The sequence below is a fragment of the Lutjanus erythropterus genome, chromosome 12 (genome assembly GCF_056507025.1).
Source record: "Lutjanus erythropterus isolate fLutEry1 chromosome 12, fLutEry1.hap2, whole genome shotgun sequence".
Classification (NCBI taxonomy): Eukaryota; Metazoa; Chordata; class Actinopteri; order Lutjaniformes; family Lutjanidae; genus Lutjanus; species Lutjanus erythropterus.
Genome location: NC_139328.1, coordinates 32550206 through 32568228, shown reverse-complemented (window position 1 = coordinate 32568228; position 18023 = coordinate 32550206). Strand labels below are relative to the sequence as shown.

The window sequence follows — 18023 nt, the reverse complement described above, 5'->3', positions numbered from 1 at the left end:
ATTTATTCCCTTCAAAGCAATATACTGCTAGTCATTAGGCTTCCCTGAAAGCAGGTGTGGGTTTGTGCGCGTGGGTTGAATTTGACAGCAGTTTACATGCTCGGATAAGTGCGCGAAAGCACCTTTTGGACTATAAGAGAGCTAAAGACTGTCAGAGGAAAAAAGGCGGAAATGAGAACGTGAGCAAAAGAGAGTTCTAGTAAGAATGCAGAAGCGGAGAAAATGTCAGAAAATGCGAGAGGAGAGAGATTGGTTTTCTTGTTTCGGTGGGGAGATGCAGAAAAGGAATATTATATTACAGCTTTCCTCCCTCACACCTACCACATGTATTTGCATTGTGAAAAAAGAGTGGGATCGTGCTTTTCACAGTAAGAGAGAGAGCGAAAAGAGGAATCGGAAAGAGGAGACGTGCTGGTAAAAACAGACAAAAGAAAGAAAGGCTGAGAATAACAAAAGGAGAAAGACGTTTAACAAAGTTCAAAGAGGAGCTCTTATTTTCTTTTGTGCGACAGAAAGATACAGGATGAATATTTGATACTTTTCTGACACACAACTCATTGTTCACACGGGTAAGACGAGTAACTGAAACGGAGACATCCAGACACGTGTGCACTTTGATGTACAACTAGATTTGTGCACAAACTTTTCTTAAACGTGTGCATTTAAAGTCGTCTAAATTGTAGACTGCCATCACCAAAAACCGACATCTGTGCCAGCAGCTTGGTGCAGCCCATATCTGCATTTAGAGCTCGGCCTGACCTCTAGTGGCTGCAGTGATTATGACAGGATTGAAATCTGCGTAGGGAGGAGGTTGGGTAGGATGAATGAGTCAAACACACCCAGGAGGCTGCTGTTTATGTCTTCATGTGAAACCAAATGTCAATGTTGACTCATTTTAAAGGTCCAGTCTGTAAGATTTGCATGTAAAATCAGGATTGTTGTGTTTTCATTACTATAGAATGAGGTGTTTGTTGTATATCTTGTTGTAAATTAACTTATGTAATGTAACTTAAGTTACATACATAACAAGGGCTGCACCTAACCATTATTTTGGTGATTAGGCAACTAATCTAACAAATAATTTTCCAATCATTCAAATTATTTTTTTTAATTATTCAATTAACATAATGACCAAAATAAAGTGCAAAAACTCTCGTTTATATTTCAATACTTATTGAATAATAATCCTGAAAAAAAGCAAATTAGAAGAATGATAATGGTGGAATATTTTAAAAATTATTCTAATTTCCACCCCATTTAAGAGACTCTATTTATCAAACTCCTGATATGAGAAATACTGGACCTGAAATTCAAAAGGACTGCTATGACACATATTAATTTAATTAGTGTTCCAACCCTTTCCATAAACAGAACAATTAGTATTTTTATTTAAGTACTTGACTTAACACTTAAAATGGTTATGACATGGATTTATTTCTTCACTGCAGTAATATGCAAGATGATCACTGGCAATGTATTTTTGCATTAGTGCAGGGCAAGGGACTGGTTTCCCTGAGAAAGAAAATGGTTCCTACGTGAAACCTTAAGGTGATGCCGACACCAATAGAGTGCTTCATTTGGTACCTTTTCTCGAAGGGTCAAGCGAAGACAAATTGTCAGTTTTTTTCTAGATCTGAGTGCCAAAAGGACTGAATGCAGGTACTGCATGCAAGGCAGGAATGGAGAACTTCTGATGCTACTTATTTCCAATCAAAACCTTAAGGGTATTGAGTCCCGATGCCCAGTCCTAATGGTCGGTATCTCCAAAACTCAGAAACACAGCTTTCAATGGATAAATAAAACTACAGGTAGAAAAATATGGATTTTTGATTTTGTGGTTGAACTGTTGCTTTAAAAGGCCACTTGCCACTTGATGGACATATGCTATGCTTCACTGCAGACAAGCTTTATAACTTAAATTGATATTCATAAAACAGTAGAGCGGCCTGTCAAGACATAAGTGAACACTCATTAAGCAGCTGTCCAGCCCAAGAGTTTGATTCTCCACCAGCTCTCCAACCAGAGGAGCTGGTTGGCTGAGTGTAAAGTGACTCTTGATGTGTGTCCATGACTCTCTAAGTGGTCAAGAGAGGCTTTTCACAGAATGTTCTGGAGGGCCATTTCCCCTCCATGCTGAAGGGAACAACACTTCTGTGCAAAACAACAGCAACTGTGCCCATTTATGAGAAATACAGAAACAAATGTAGTAACAGAGCAGTGTGTTATTAGTGGATAGTACTGACGAGTCACAATGGAATCATAATATCCTGTTTTTGCTCAGGTTTTCCTGCTTTCTTGAAATAAAGTAAAATAGAAAGTGGCTGTTTTCTTTTAAAGTTTCATGGTGTCCATGTTTGGATTGTTAGAAAGCCTACATAGAACCCAGTAAAAACTAGGACCACGATCCAAGACAGAAAATATTACAAACCAAGACTGACAGTACAAAAGCATGTAAAGTCACACCAAGGACCTCAGAGCGACAATGTTGCAAACCTAACGCCCCTGTATCCCTGTCTGAGATCCTCAGCTCAGAATATGAACAAAAAAAACCCCCATCAGAATAAAGAACATAGAAACAGAGTAAGTGTATAAAGCAAGCCTTGCTGAACAACACATACCGTGGCCACAACTACAGAAGAATAGTCTCTAAATGCATCCTCAGATTTATGAATGTGTACACTAATCTCTAGATGCGCCTTGGATTTGTACACCTGTAAAAGGATCTACTCAAAATGTATGTACTCCAAACACTTGAATGAGGGAACAGTATTAAGCTACAAGAGCTGGAAAAATAGACAATTTCTCTGTTTAATCTCAAGTATGCTTGACAGCCAATTAAGAGGTGGAAGATAAGGATTGTCTGTTTTTCCAGCTCTTGTAGTTAAAGATTTTTACTCATTAAAGGGATACTTTGGATTATTTGAAGTAGTGCTGTATGAGGTAATTATCCATAGTCAGTGTATTACCTCCAGTAGATGGTGGCCTCCAGTTGTTTGTAGAAACAAAGAGCAGTAACAGCATGGAAGCTAAGCACTGCAGTGTGGGCAGGATAAGCAGAAAAATGTATTTTAACCACCTAATAAAAAGGCCCAATATCAGTGTAAGTGAATGCTTTACTTATAATATTTTCACTGCTTTACCTTGCCATTAGCAATCTTTTTCTACTGGGAAACTGCAGTTATATGAGCCAAATATTACTCTCTCTCATTCAACCAGACTCCTTTGGCAAAAACAGGAATTTTTATCTTGCAGAACGCAGTAGCTGTTGGTCTACTTCTGACTTGGTGTGTTAGTCTGTTTGTGTTATTGTGCGACTTTGGTGAATACAAACTAACCTTTAAGGCTCAGAAGTCACACAATAAAACAAACAAACTGAGCAATCAAGGCAGCAGTGGACCAACAGCTGCAATGATCTGCCAGGTAAAATTACTGCTTTTGCAAATGGAGTTTGGTTAGTTTGGAGAGGGTGACATTTGGCTTATATAACAGCGTTTTCCTATTGGAAAAGGCTGTCTGATGGCAAAGTAAAGTGTTGAAAATATTTAGATATAGATTACTCTTGAACTGATATTGATTTTTTTCAGGTGGTTAGAATACTGCTGACCTTGTCTAGAGCAGCACATTGCTTAGCTTTGTCCACCGGTATTCCTGCTGTTGCTGGGGGAGTGTTGACTGCCATCTACTGTAGGTAATACACCATCAACACATGCCTCATGCAGCCTCACCTGAAATAATCCAAACTATCCCTTTAACAAAAGAGCATTTACTGTACGTAAAGATTTTTTTTAATACATAAATAAAAATGCACATTTAGATATTACTGTAATACAGTTTCACAGCTTTCTGCACACGTTTGAAAATCACTAAACTTTTTCACAGAAGCCGTTATGACATGAAATAGCAGAGTAAACACAGTTAATGCCAGTGATGCTAATTAAGGTTTCGTGTCATTCAGGTGAAACAGAGTCAGGGTGCTGCTGCTGTTCATGTTGGCTCTGCTACACTAAATGTAACAGCAGCTTAATTAGTATCATTGGTGACACCTGTGTTTATTCTACTCTTTTATATCAATATGACAAAAGGTCTGCGTTGATACAATAATACCACCATACTGTCTGTCCAAGAGTTTGATACTGATTCATGAACTTATATGCAAACAAAACACTTGCTTCACAGGTGTCCAATTATGACTATTATTACTTGAAAAAAAAAAATCAAGAATCGTTGGAGCTGTGGCATAAACGCCAATATATCTAACTTAATGCTATAATATATTACATTTCCACTTATACATTTTTATGTCATATAGTTGTTGTCTTACATTATCCTAAATATTTCCAACAATCCTGAAACAAAGAGAACTCTGCAATTCATTCAAGGTAACTGTGTGCTTCTGCCTGGCCATTGCTAGCTAGTTGCTAGTAGCTATAACTTATGGGAAAATATGGAATACGCAGGATATGTCAGAGATGGCAGAGAGCGAACGTGACAAAACTTCGCACGGATAAAACTTTAACATTACTTTCTCCATGAATTATGTCTTTTTTATTTTTTTTTAACTATATTTTACTCAATCCGTTTCAAAAAGGCAGCCATTTTAAGAGAAATTCATCATTTATTTAAAGTAACAGTGGGTTTACTAGTAGCCGTTGCTAGCCAGTTTCTAGTTGCAGGAAAACACAGGATTCTTCAGAGTGGGTGAAGGCAGTGGACAAATGTGACTAAACTTAATGACTTAATGTGAATAATGAGTTAACATGTGAATTCACATTGTCATCAAACTACGTCTTTTGTTATTGTTTTAATAACTAGCTAAGAAACTAGCTAAAAAGTTACATTGTTTGGTAGTACCTAAAAAGCTAGGTAGCCTAGTTAGCCTACTATTGACATCTCGTCAATGTGAATGTTTTAAAGTGAAAGAGAGGCCTAGTGGTAAATTTGTATACTGTGAGTTAAATTTTGCTAATATTAGTTGATTTTAGCCACTTTAAGCTAACAAGAGTGTGACTTCAGCTTTTGGTTTGTAAGTGAATTAATGTGTTCCTTTAAGGAGTGTCACAGTCATGCCAAGTGTGCATACATAATATTATCTATGCTTTATACTTTGACCTTAAATTGTGGATTTGAAGAGCACTGGAGAGTGTGATAATAAGCCGCGTATGTTTGGCCATCAGGTGTCTTCAGGCCGGGCTGCTCGTCCATTTTAATCTCCCCCCGTGGTCCCAGCTGACACTGAACGCTGCCGAACTAAACCAAGACTAAAGTGAACTAATCATTGCCAATCTTCTTTGCCCTAAAAGGCACCCGGCTGTCCTAATATAACTGCCACATTTAATTTCCATCTGCCAGGAGGTGGCAAGTGAAGATCGAATGATGAGAGCTGATTAGTGGGAAGTGAGCCAGTTTGACAAGGATGGATTAAAGTTTGGCTGGTCAGGAGTGCAAGGACGCTGACATTCTTAGCAGATGAATAAGTCTATGAATGCAGATATTTTGTGCCTATACACAATGAAAAAAATGGGTTCTAGATAGTTGTCTTTAAACTTTGAGGTTCTTTCTATTTCATGTTGCTTTACTTCCACCCATCCTCACACACACACTAGCAACAAAAGCATTATCCTCTTCGTTATTGCCTTTGATTAGTCAGGATGAATCACGGCCCGCAGAATGCCCCTACTTGGATATTTTATGCACACACACACACACACACACACACACACACACACACACACACACACACACACACACACACACACACACTAATGATGCTCAGGGGTCAAGAAGTGTGTGTGTCCACAGTGTGATTTCGTTCTCCCCTGATGTGACTCGCCCTTCGATCAGACCTCATTTACCTGCACATTCCTCCGATTGTTAAAGGGCTTATGTGTCGATTTGACTCAGTGACCCGATCACAAGGCCCCGGAGCTGCGTGCTAACATTGTCAAGGACATGAACAACATGAACACAAGTGCAATGAGACCCACAACTAGCACAGGGAGTACAAATGAAGGATATCAATAGCCCTGGAATGTTCTGATTTTGTGGGATGTAGGCTTATATACACATGTGCACAGACTTAAACACTTAGAATGAGTTGCACCAGCAAAGATTGATTTAATATAAGATTAGTTTAGCAAAACTGGGTTTAAAATGAGTAAATCCAGATTTTAAATTCTGACAACAATCAAAATCTAATATCTGCTTAGTTAGTCAAAGTTTACTGATGTTAACTGGAATTTAATAATTCAATCAAAATGGAGATGCTTGCTTATTGAAATTAACATAAATATGAATACATCTGAGTGCTGTACTTAGTCTAAAGGGTTACAATGAGTGCCACCTTGCTTAAAAGTTAACAAAACATTACATTGGTTGCTAGCTGGCTAAAATGTTACTGAAATGTTACACTGTTTGTTAGCTAGCTAAAAAGTTAAAATGTTATATTCAATGGTAGCTAGGAATAATGTTAGCAAAATGTTACCTTGTTTCCTAGCTTGCTAAAAAGTTAACAAAATGTTACAATGTTTGCTGGTTAGATAGAAATTTAACAAAATTGTACATTGTTTTCTAGCCAGCTATAGAGTTAACAAAACATGTCATTGTTTGCTAGCTTACTGTTAAGCTAACCAAACACTATTCCATACTCAGTATCGAGGGATTTCTATATAAAGCACTATTTAGTGACCTGACTATACAATATTATAAAGGGGAAAAAGCAATTAACCCTTTACATTCTTTGAGTTACTTCATATTTATGCTCAATCCATTTCAAAAAAGTAGACATTTTAAAATGTAAACCTTTTCCTCAAAGGTAACAGAATTACATTAAATACAGGTTTAGAATAAAAACTAAACTGACTAAAACTAATCAGAGAGAGGTTTAAATTGAATCATTATTCATTTTAAACTAATTTAACTGTTTGGTGCAACAAAATTTAAAGTTATCTATGATTTGATCAGGTGTAGAAACCCTGGCCTTATACAGATACATACAGTTATTTATTTGGTTTACAATCCAGTGCTGTATCTGGAGCTAGTTGTGTTATCACAGGACACCTGACTGTTGGGTGTCTTTGTTTTGCATGTTAGGTATTTGTGGTTGTGCTCCCCCAGCTCCTATCTAACATTGATTTGAATGTTGTCGTCCTTTCTTTCCCACTTGGTCTGTTGTGATTGTCAGTTTGTATAAAGGGTCCAGGTGCACCATGGTCCCTCCATCTCTGCAGCATTCTGTGTGTTTGGAGAACATGGCACTGCTAGTCGTGTTTACTTGGCTCCATTTCTGCTCTGGTTATTTCCTTTGGTTCTCTTGGTGCTTTATGGGGAGCGTTCCAGTGTGCCAGTGTGTGCTTGGCTCAGGGTCTCCTTTTCTTTTTGTTCGTTTTGGCGAGTCCATTTTTCCAATTAATATTCAGACCCTGGAGCTTTTAAGACGAATGACTAAAAGCTTGCTTTTTCTCCCTTTTCTACAAAAACAAACATTTATGCCATTGCAACTCATTACAAGATATAATTACATAAGTATTCTGCACATAGTGTCTTTAAATGCTTTTACTTCATATTTAGATGATTTAGGTTAACACAGACAAAGACAGACAGAAAAAATACATTTTCTTACTGCCTCCTGACATCATAAGGGGATTTTCAGGTAATTAGAGCCCCAAACAGCCTGTAAACACAAAAAACAATGTCTGAAGAATTAAATATACACTTAGAAATAAAGGTGCTAACTAAAACCATAAAAGGTTCTCCGGCTTGTCCCCACAGAAGAATCATTTTTGGTTCCTGTTAGATTATTTTATATGGGTTCCTTTACTGAGGACCGACTGTAAAAGGTTTTACTCAAAACCCCCTATTAAAGGGTCTACAGAGAACCCTTCTATGGTGTAATGCTTTCACCAAGAACCCTATCTGGGGGTTCTATCCAGAACTTTTCCATCCTCTAAGGCAGCCAACAAGAACCCACTCAGGGGGTTCTACTAAGAGCCTTTTATCCAGAATCCATTCCTGGGGTTCTACCAGCAAACTTTTTTATATACCAAAGGTTTTATCTAGAACCCACCCACAGGATTCTACCAAGAACCTTTAAATATTCCAAGGATTTTATCTGGGACCCACCCATGGGGTTCTATGTAGAACCTTTGTACATTCCAAGGGTTTTATCTGGAACACATTCAGGGGGTTCTACAGAGAATCTTTTTTCCATTACAAGGGTTTTTATCTTGAACCCACTCAGAGGATTCTACCAAGAACCATTTTACAGTCCAGGGGTTTTATCAAGAGCACATTCTGGTGGTTCTACCTAAAAACATTTTACATTCCAAGTGTTTTATGTAGAACCTACCCAGGGGGTTCCACTGAGAACCCTTTTATATTAATGTACAAAAAACCCTTGACAAAAAGGTCTTCAAGGAATCCAACAATGCTTCAAGAATTCTTTCTTCTAAAAAGGGTTCTTTGGATGAGAAGGGTTTTTAATGGAACCCCTTACTCTTAAAAAGAACCACTGACAAGCCCTGTCTTCAAAAAGGGGTTCTTCAGAAGCAAATGCCTCTTGGTAGAACCTCAGCCCTTCAGGAAGAACCCTTATGGAACCCTTATTTCTATGAGTGTACTCTATACATAGAAATGTATTTCCTTAAGTGTTTTTCTTTCTCGACTCTGCAGAAACTTTATTACACATCATTCATTAAACTTGTCAATCATGACATGATACTTGGGAAACCAGTGAAGCGTAATGATTCAGTGGGTGTCAGACAAAATGAAGTGTGTGTGGGAGAAGAGTTTTAATCAATATGGTGTTAATTACTTACACACCAGTGCAAAAGCAAACACAGAGTGTTGTTATTGTAGCACTTAGATTCTTAATCTCTTTTTAATGACAGTCACCCACATTCAGGTTCACACATACACACAAATGTGTACATGGAGACAATGCAATCTGGCATTTGTATTTGACTGCTTTGCTGTATTGTTATCAGCCAAGTGTGGGTGTGAATATGGCTGTATGAGAATTGAGGATTTTATTGTTGAACTACAATAATTAGAATGACCTTTATCTATGTGATATATATATATGATAAGACTCCTCTCAAAGTAAATTGAAGAAAGAGCTGGATCAACTTAAAATATATATATATATATATCTTCAGTTGATAACAGAAATTAATTTGTTTTCTTTTTCCAAATCAAGTTAATAAGTTATATGGTTTAATTCAGAGAGTTTACAAAAACTTAAAAGACACTATTTAACAAAAATAAAATTGATCGACCAACTTTAAAAAATTACTTCAAGTGGTAACATGCAAATGAATAAAGTTTTTTTTTTTTTCAAATCAGGTTTACAAGTTATGTGAACACAATTGCTTTAAAGCAGATGAACTTAAAAGTCGGACTGCTTTCAAATCAAAGGTTTGCATTAATGTAACCTAAATTTAAGAATAGGCATCTTAAAAGTTTTCAGTATCCCAACTCATTTATTGTCTCTACCCAAAAGTAAAATACTACTCTTTAAGAACCTAATTGTATGGCTCTGACAAAAGTGTATTTTATAATCACACTAATGTATTATTTCAGTTTGTTAAATATAATGAATAGAATTGCTGTTATTAGCATGACACAACGTTAGCCTGACTTAACGATAGCTAATTTAATTCAGAGAGTTTATGAAAACTAGAGGACAATTTACCAAAAACAGAACTTTTGGACCAACTTAAAACAATTATTTCAATTTGTAACACACAAATTAATTAAGTTTGTTTTGTTTTGTTTTTTAATTCTGCTCTTGAAGAAAATAAAAGTGTGGTTCCAGGAAAGGAATATTTTTTATAGTAATTTAGTGTTGCTGTTTGGTAAATATGGTGAACAGAGTTGCTGTTGTTAGCATGGTACACTGTTAGCCTGAACTGATGATAGCTGTCTTTGTTCAGAGAGTTTATAAAAACTTAAATACAATTTCACAAAAAGAGAACAGCTTGACCAACTTTGAAAAATGATTCCAGTAACACACAAATGAATTAAGCTTTGCCGAATCAAGTTAACAAGTTACATGAACACAATTGTGTGAAGTCAGATGTACTTAATAATCTGACTATGAAAACAACACAACAACACAATGTAACCATTTCAGGTGGACTGTTTAATATCTTACATAACACAATAATTGATCACAAAATACAGTTTTGTTTTGCATTTAGACATAACCTTCTGTTTGAATCACTGAGACAAAAAGGAGGCTCAGCTGCAGGGGACAAAATCTGGAAAAGACGCTGATGTTATGATGTCAATACAAAGCTGCATGGGACTCATTCAAAACATTACATTACTTCAACTGCTACTGACATACACTTTTTTACAGTGTAAAGTAAAAAGAAATCCAGAGAGATACTTCAAATACACACATACATCTGTTAAATTCAATAAAAATAAAGAGCCAAAGATTATTTTATCATGAAAAAAACAAACATCAATGCACAGGAATTATTCCTGCTCTACATTCAGAACAATGGCCTTCCCTTACCTTCATTGTGTTGCACATATGTTGCTCCCTGAGCTTTGTGTTTCTGTTTTCCCATCAGCCCATGGCTCATAAACCTGAGTTGTGTTCCATCAAAGGCAGCTCGCACAAGTCTATTCCCTAATTGGTGCTTTAGCTTTTAAATTGCTTGTGTTTGCTCACAGCATATAGAAGTCTCCCAAAATGGTAATCAGAAAAATACCCTCCTTTTAAAAAAGAAAAATAGTGTCAAAGTTCTGCATGAAGCAAGGTTCCTTGTCTTGCCGCTCTCTAGTTCCCCATGCAAGTGGAAGTCCCACTCTGACTAAGACAAAATAATATTTAACGGGGAATATTCCATTCAAATATTTGTGTAATACAAAAGTTAAATCAACATACTTTTGAAAAAGTCAACTTTTCAGGAACCCGGTGTATACAAAACTCTACTAAAGAGAAAGCACGTGTAATACATTCTTTTCTTCAGTTCAAACCTTTCACAAGCAATGTCCTACAGCTGCACCACAGACACACAGCTTTTTCTTTTTCTAAAATGACATGACCAGCATAACAACCTTAGGAATGGTCCTCTGGACATCTAATGTTTAATGGAGTAATACTTTGTCCTGCTTGACAAAAGTAAAAGTACAGTTGCCTCACCAGTATTCCCATCTCCATCAGGGTGATTTTGGACTCTGCTCTTTGGTTTGACAAAAACATTTCTGCAGTTATAGTTGAATCTTTTTTCTTTTGGCGGTATTCTTTGTGAATGATGTTACTGAAAGTGGTTTCCTGGAAAGACAATGTCAGCCTTCAGCTAGCCTCTCTTCTGGTTTTCAACATGTTTTATCTAGATTTTAAGATTCCCTCAGGAGACTTTTGCACAATTGTCCCTGCTTTTGTGTCTAACCTCTAACGTACAACATGTCCTGTAGATCTGTCTGTTCTCAGGTCAGAGGTGTCCCAAACGTCTCACATTGATGTTTGAGACTGTTGATGATAACGTCTCTGTTTTGGGCTTCATTCATCAGTCTGCTCTGTCCCCTTCTACTGCGCTAAAAGCTGAATTATAGAATTACAGTACAAGCAATGAAACACAGGCAGTTTTAAAAGTGATTATTATTTAATCATTAATGTATAAACAGTGTAGCAGAGCTTTTAACTGGTCCAGATGGCAGAACGTAGTGGATCATTTACCGAAACATTGCATCTTATTTAAAGAGTAATACATATATTTTATTTAATGTGTATATTTAAATACATTTTTATCCATGCACATTTCAAAATTGCACATCAAAAAACAGAATGCTCAAAATTTGGGGTGGAAAAAATGTGTTATATCATAAAAAAATAAAAGAAAAAGAAAAAATCTTTAAGCTTGGCTGAGGTGGAGAAGTGAGTGTATCCAACAAAATGTAATATTAAAACAAAATACAACAAAGTGCGAGTGAAACAGGATTAGTAAAAAGAAATCATGACTGAGGAGACTAAAAATAATAAAATATCAAACGTGTGGAGCGATGAGAGCTCAAATGAATTTATGATACAAACATACATGTTGTATTTCCATCAAATTTTCAATTTTTTTCCAATGTTTGAGGTTTTGAGGTCTCTTTTTCTGCAGTGTAGTTCAATGACACACAACTGAAGATTCAGCACCACCAGCTGTTTATCTTGATGCACCCAAATTTTAAATATTGCATTACAGTGGAGGATGGCAGCATGCATTAATTCACATTTTCTGTAAATTCGGTTCAGATTTCTCCTAAGTTTGGATGAAAGCCTGAGTCTTGTTTTGGTCGGGTATCAGGCGCCACACAAAAGTCCTTGAGCAAAATGTTGTGTTTGGCTGGTGCTCAAAGGTGATGGTGTCCATGAAATCAAACTTCTTTCATGATTTCATTTTCCAAAGCACCTGTGTAACAGTTGTGCATTAAATGAGCCTTGAGTTTGAATAAAAATGTATCAAAAATAAATAATTGTTAAAAAAAAAAATAATAATAGTAGTATATATAGTAGTTCCATGGTTAAAACTTACCCCATTACTGGGGTAAGTTGTAAAACTAGCTTGGGACAAATGTAACAATGTAACAATTAAGATTCACACTATTGTATAAAGTTAACAATTTGAAGTACTTTGTAATAAAGTTTTGCCTGTAAAATGCACAGTGTTGCTCACTGAGACATGACACTTTTCCTGTGGGTTCAAAAGGGAAATGGAAGTGTACAACAATGATGACATCAATGTGTCACTTTCTGATTGGTCAAACACACAGTGTTCCGATTAACCTGATGGTACAGTACCCCCTGGTCTCCCCTAATTCATGTGAAAAAAGTAAAAGGAGGCAATAACCCTGTTTTCATCTGACTGGTTTATGCTGTATCTTCCTCTGCTGTTGATGTATTTGAGGAGCTGAATCGAGTTCTATAACCTGAACAGTGAATAATCATTAAAGTCTGTAACAGCCATAGACGCATTAATACACTGTCAACATGCCATTGTTCAGTACGGGTCTCCCCGTTCACCTTCTTTGCCAGAGGGAACAACTGAGCTCTCTGTAGCTGTAGCTGTGGCCCAAATATTTACACTGCTGCTCATGTATTCTGCCTGTGATGCAGAAAAGCTCAAAAGTCTCCAGAAGGGAGATCAGGGAAATGTGGGAACGCATTAATGCTTTGTAGTTTTGTCGTGTAGCTACAAAGGAAAAAGAAAAAACTCTCATTCATGCCTGTAATCCCTTATCTCATTACTAGGATTATGTGACCTCACAATCCACTTACTTTACTTATATGAGTAACAATAATATGATAAAGCTCTTAGACAGGATTTTTTAGTTTTTATGCATTTTTATTATTAACTTTTGTGATATTTGCCTGTAATCAGGGTTCAGTCAGATTACTTTGAAATGCATTCAGTTACTGACTACAAATTGCATTTCAATTTTTGTAATTGTAAACGGAATCCATTGGATTAAAAATGAATGTAATCTAATCTGAATATTTTTGGATTACTTCAAAATCAAATATTAAAAATGTTGCACCAAAAAAAATTGAGTTCTTCAAATATTATTTTTTATTTTGAAACATCTAAAAACATTTTTAATGCAAATAAAATGCATTTTTGCATTGGGCTCGTTTTTGTGAAGCATTTGTTTAATGCATCCTGATGTCAGATGAGCTTTTCATTTGTTAATAGAGCATTAGGTATCATGAAAACATTCATTAAAGTTTCTTTGTGAACAAAAATGTAATCAAGTAATCTTTGATGATGTAACTGTAATCTAATTGCACAATTTTCAAATGTAATCTTGGCTGATTATAGCTATTTTCAGTTATAACTAAGGTATGGTTGTAACTCATTGCAAATACTTTTTTTTTTGGGGGGGGGGGGGTACAGTACTTTTACTTGTACTTTAGTATGCATTATACCAAGTAATCTACTTTTAAAACTTGCTTACTTTTAAAATCATAATTGAGTGCTGAGTACAATCTGAATACTGCACTCAAGTAGATTTTCAGGACTCTTTCCACCACTGTTAATTATGTAATCCTGATTACATGTAATCCATTACCCAACCCTGCCTCCAATGCGTTGAATAAAAGGAGCTGACCAACCATTTTCCTTCTGTCTGTCCTATCAGGGAACTCACCTTCGGAGGAGTCAGAGGAGCGTGACAAGGAGCCGAGGACACTGACCTACCCTGCGTACATCGCCAGTCTTCTGGACACAGGCGCAAAGCGCATGGCGGCCGGCGTCCGCATGGACTGCACCAGCCAAGGCCAGTGCCCGCGCTCCTGCCACCTGTGCCACATGAGCCCGCGGGCGGCGCAGGGCCGACAGCAGTCCGAGCCCGTCCTGCTGCAGATCACCAAGGCAGCACCCATCTATGAACTGGTGTCCAACAACGAGACCTACCAGGTGTGTACAGCGTTCATCCTCAGAGTCTACTGTGTGAAAACACCAATTTCTCTCAGGGTTCATTGTGCCATTTGCCATGACACCCTGGAAATTGGGAGGCTGCGTCTTCTGTGATCTTCCTGAACTGGATTATCGCACTTAGCTTTCATGTGAATGATTAAAGGCAGCAGTTATTGCCTTGTCATCCCAAAATCAAAGTAGCTTCACTTTGATCTGGAGAATGTAAACCTTTCCACCATTGTCTCATCTAAGCTACTTTAACATGAGAGGACAGCAGCTAATAATACAAAACTCCAGGCATTAGTAGGGGTGTGTGATCATTACACCTCTGTCAATCTATTAATAGTTGAGGAACAAATCCCCAAAAAAGGCTTTAGTTTTTGAGATGCCCCTACCCAAGGCAGAACAAAGCACAACCATGTTTTTTCCTCTTTAAACCTCAGTCTATTAACCAGCGTCCTGCAGTGAAGCCCACCATGTGTTTGTGACTGTATCCATCAGGGCCCAAAACCTCACGGTCTCATTATTAAACTGGTTACAGAGGCACTGGACCTTACAGGGTCTTTGTCTTTTAGAGTATCATGCCTGACTCTGCTGGCGGCGTGCTGTGTTATAATCTGCCGTACTGTGCTGTGACTTATTCGGCTCCATCGATACTGTACGTCGATAGCGCTTCTACTCCTCCAGCGGGGAGAAAGGTCGATACGATGCTGTCCAGCTCCCCCCGGGGCGTCAGGCTTTCATCCTAAAGCTCAGGCAGATGGATACAGCTGCTGTTATTGACAAAGCTTGTTCAGAGGTTGCTAGTGCAGCTACTGGTATAGACACAATGGAACCACCAGGGGTGTGCATCTATCCGTCTCTGATACGTTATTGATATATAGTGAGCAATCTGATACAAAAACAACATGCATTTTGACATTTGTCAAGATATTATTCTCTGCAGTTTAATGAAGATTTCATGGAAGTGCAACTTTATATCAATTCAGCTAGTTTTGAGGGTTTTTCAAAACTTCTTTCTGGTTATAGAGTGAACTGGAGAAACAACCATACAAAAACAATTTTCAAAAGGAGAAGTCGCCCACACAGAATGCACGCTGACAAAAAGATGATGTATTAAGTAGAATTATAGTTCTATTTTGGCTGCTCAGGGTGATCTGGGTTACATTCTTGGTTCAATGAGGCGAAAATGTCAAATGATTACTATGGACTATGGAATATGTAAGAAAAAAGGGTCAATAAGAGGAAAGAAAGAGAAAGTTACTTGTTAGATTTAAGGCAAAATGGCTAAATGATATTTTGTTTAAACCACAATTACGAACATATATTTGCATCAAGCATAAATATGGTCCTGAATCTTCTGGTACAAACAAAGTTATTGAGGAGTCAGAGGTCTTTAGTTGCAAAGCTGAGAACACGAAACCTTTTAGTTGGCAGATTTAAAAACATCCAGGAGGACGACGGATTGTGTGAATTGTGTAAACTAGGAGAATTTAAGAATTAATCACATTTTGTTCTTTTTTATGATGAGTTAAGAATACCCATGTTCAATGAAATGTCCGTTCAAAATCCAGAGATGTTCTGGTGTACCAATGATGACAGATGGGACTTTAACAAAGTTAGCTTTGTTTCAAAAGCTTGGAGAAAATTGTAATTTTTGTTGCTACCCTGGTTTCTGGTCTGTTTCTCTAAATAATGCTGTCTAGTAAGCCTGTTTGACCTGGGCACATTGTTTGTGCATGTCACAATAATAAAAAGTAAATCAAAATCAATGTAACACTACTTCATCATAAAGACATATTCAGCTCAGACTTCACCCGAGTCAACTTAGGTGTGAATCCCAGTTCAAGACAGTCAATTATGTACACATCAAATTATTTGCCAGAGAAAATAAATTCCATATCAATCACTGAGATTTTACTTCCTGAAAGAGAATATGAACACATAATGATGTAATTAATACAGACACTCACTATCATTACTGAATCATAGCATACTGCTGTTTAAATGTACTAGACTTGCTAAATTTGTCTTGTATACTTTCCATTTTTACTTCTATTGTTCTTGTAGTTTGAAATACCTATTATTTATATACCTACTATTATTTTTTTTTACTTTATTGTCATAGTTTTATTTTTATTTATATATTTATATTTATATTTTTATTTTATTTTATTCACCTGCTGTAACAACTGAATTTCCCCTCTGGGGATCAGTAAAGGACCATCTGACTTAATTCTATCTTACAGGTACATCGTATGAAGACAATTTGTTTACACAAAGAGAGGACCTCCCACTGGTCTGTGAACAAGTTAACAAAAAAGAGAAGACATGAACAAACACTGATTCATATGTGTAGCCCAACATACAAGACATGATAGTTCAAACAGAAGAGGGACGACAGAATTATAAAAAAAAAAAATATATAGTCTTCACAGTGGGTGAAGAGATCAGATGGACATGCAGGGAGTCTTTGCTGCATGTCATTCCCCATCGTGGTCCCGCCTCATATTCTATTATTTCTACACTTTGACCTATTTAGTAAAAGGCATAAAATGCTCATAAACAATGAAAAACATGAGAACTTTATTAAAGGAAATGCTTTTATAATCCTCATTTGAAGTAAATACTATAATATAAAACAGTTGATGTGATAAATTTGAATATTGTGAACATGTGCTTTGAATTTAGGTTTCATGTTTGTTTTTGCTTCCCTCTTCTCTCTCTCTCTGCAGGCTCTTCAGGAGGCCATGATGAGCATGCTGTGGTGTTCAGGGAAAGGTGATGTTATCGATGACTGGTGTCGGTGTGATTCCAGCGCATTTGGCACAGACGGACTGCCCACCTGTGCCCCACTTCCTCAGCCTATGTTAGTAACAGAATAATATCACCTTTCTCCACACACATCCATCTGAAATGGGTTGTGGTAAATACCATCCATCATTTTACTGGCAGAACTCTACAGTATGTCCTGCTGCTGTGTGTGCTTGTGCCATCAGCATGCAGGAAGTTTACTGTGACTAAATATTACAGCCTGATTACTGAAGGGGCCCACTGGGTACAAGCACAGGGGCCAGAGGGCTCAAGGGGCCACTTGGCCACAGCCTCTGTTTGAAGTGACTGTTTATATTTGTTACTGGTATGTCTCAGCGCTCAGTTAAAGGACACATAACAAGCACAAAGAGATGCCAGATAACTACAGAGACACAAAATGTTTACAAATGGATGCAAAACTACCACAAAGAGGGAAAATGTGGACAAAGAGATGCAAAACAACACAGCGACACAAAATAAGCAGAAAGAGATGAAAAACAATTCAAAAAGATTCAAAATGACCACAAAAGACACAACATGGCCTTCAGGATACGTAAAACAAACACCAAGATATGCAAAAGAACCACAAAGAGGCACAAAACAACCAGAAAGACACAAGACAACAACAAAGAGATGCAGAATGACTACAAAGAGACACGAAGTGACCACAATGAGACAAAATAAACAATGACTGAGATGCAAATCAGCTACAAATTGATTTAAATCGACCACAAAAAATATGATTTCAGCACACAAAGACATGCAAAACAACTACAAAAAGACACAAAATGACTATAA

General features: G+C 37.1%; 1 protein-coding gene across 1 annotated transcript in view; it reads left to right on the top strand.

Moving 5' to 3' along the window:
• The window catches only part of LOC146318275 (astrotactin-1-like), a 174203-nt gene that overhangs the window by 90828 nt on the left and 65352 nt on the right, over positions 1 to 18023 (top strand). Inside the window, exons 2-3 of the mRNA XM_084732513.1 lie at positions 14134 to 14411; positions 17147 to 17280. Coding sequence (XP_084588639.1) covers positions 14134 to 14411; positions 17147 to 17280 — 412 coding nt within the window. The remainder of the gene's footprint in view (positions 1 to 14133; positions 14412 to 17146; positions 17281 to 18023) is intronic.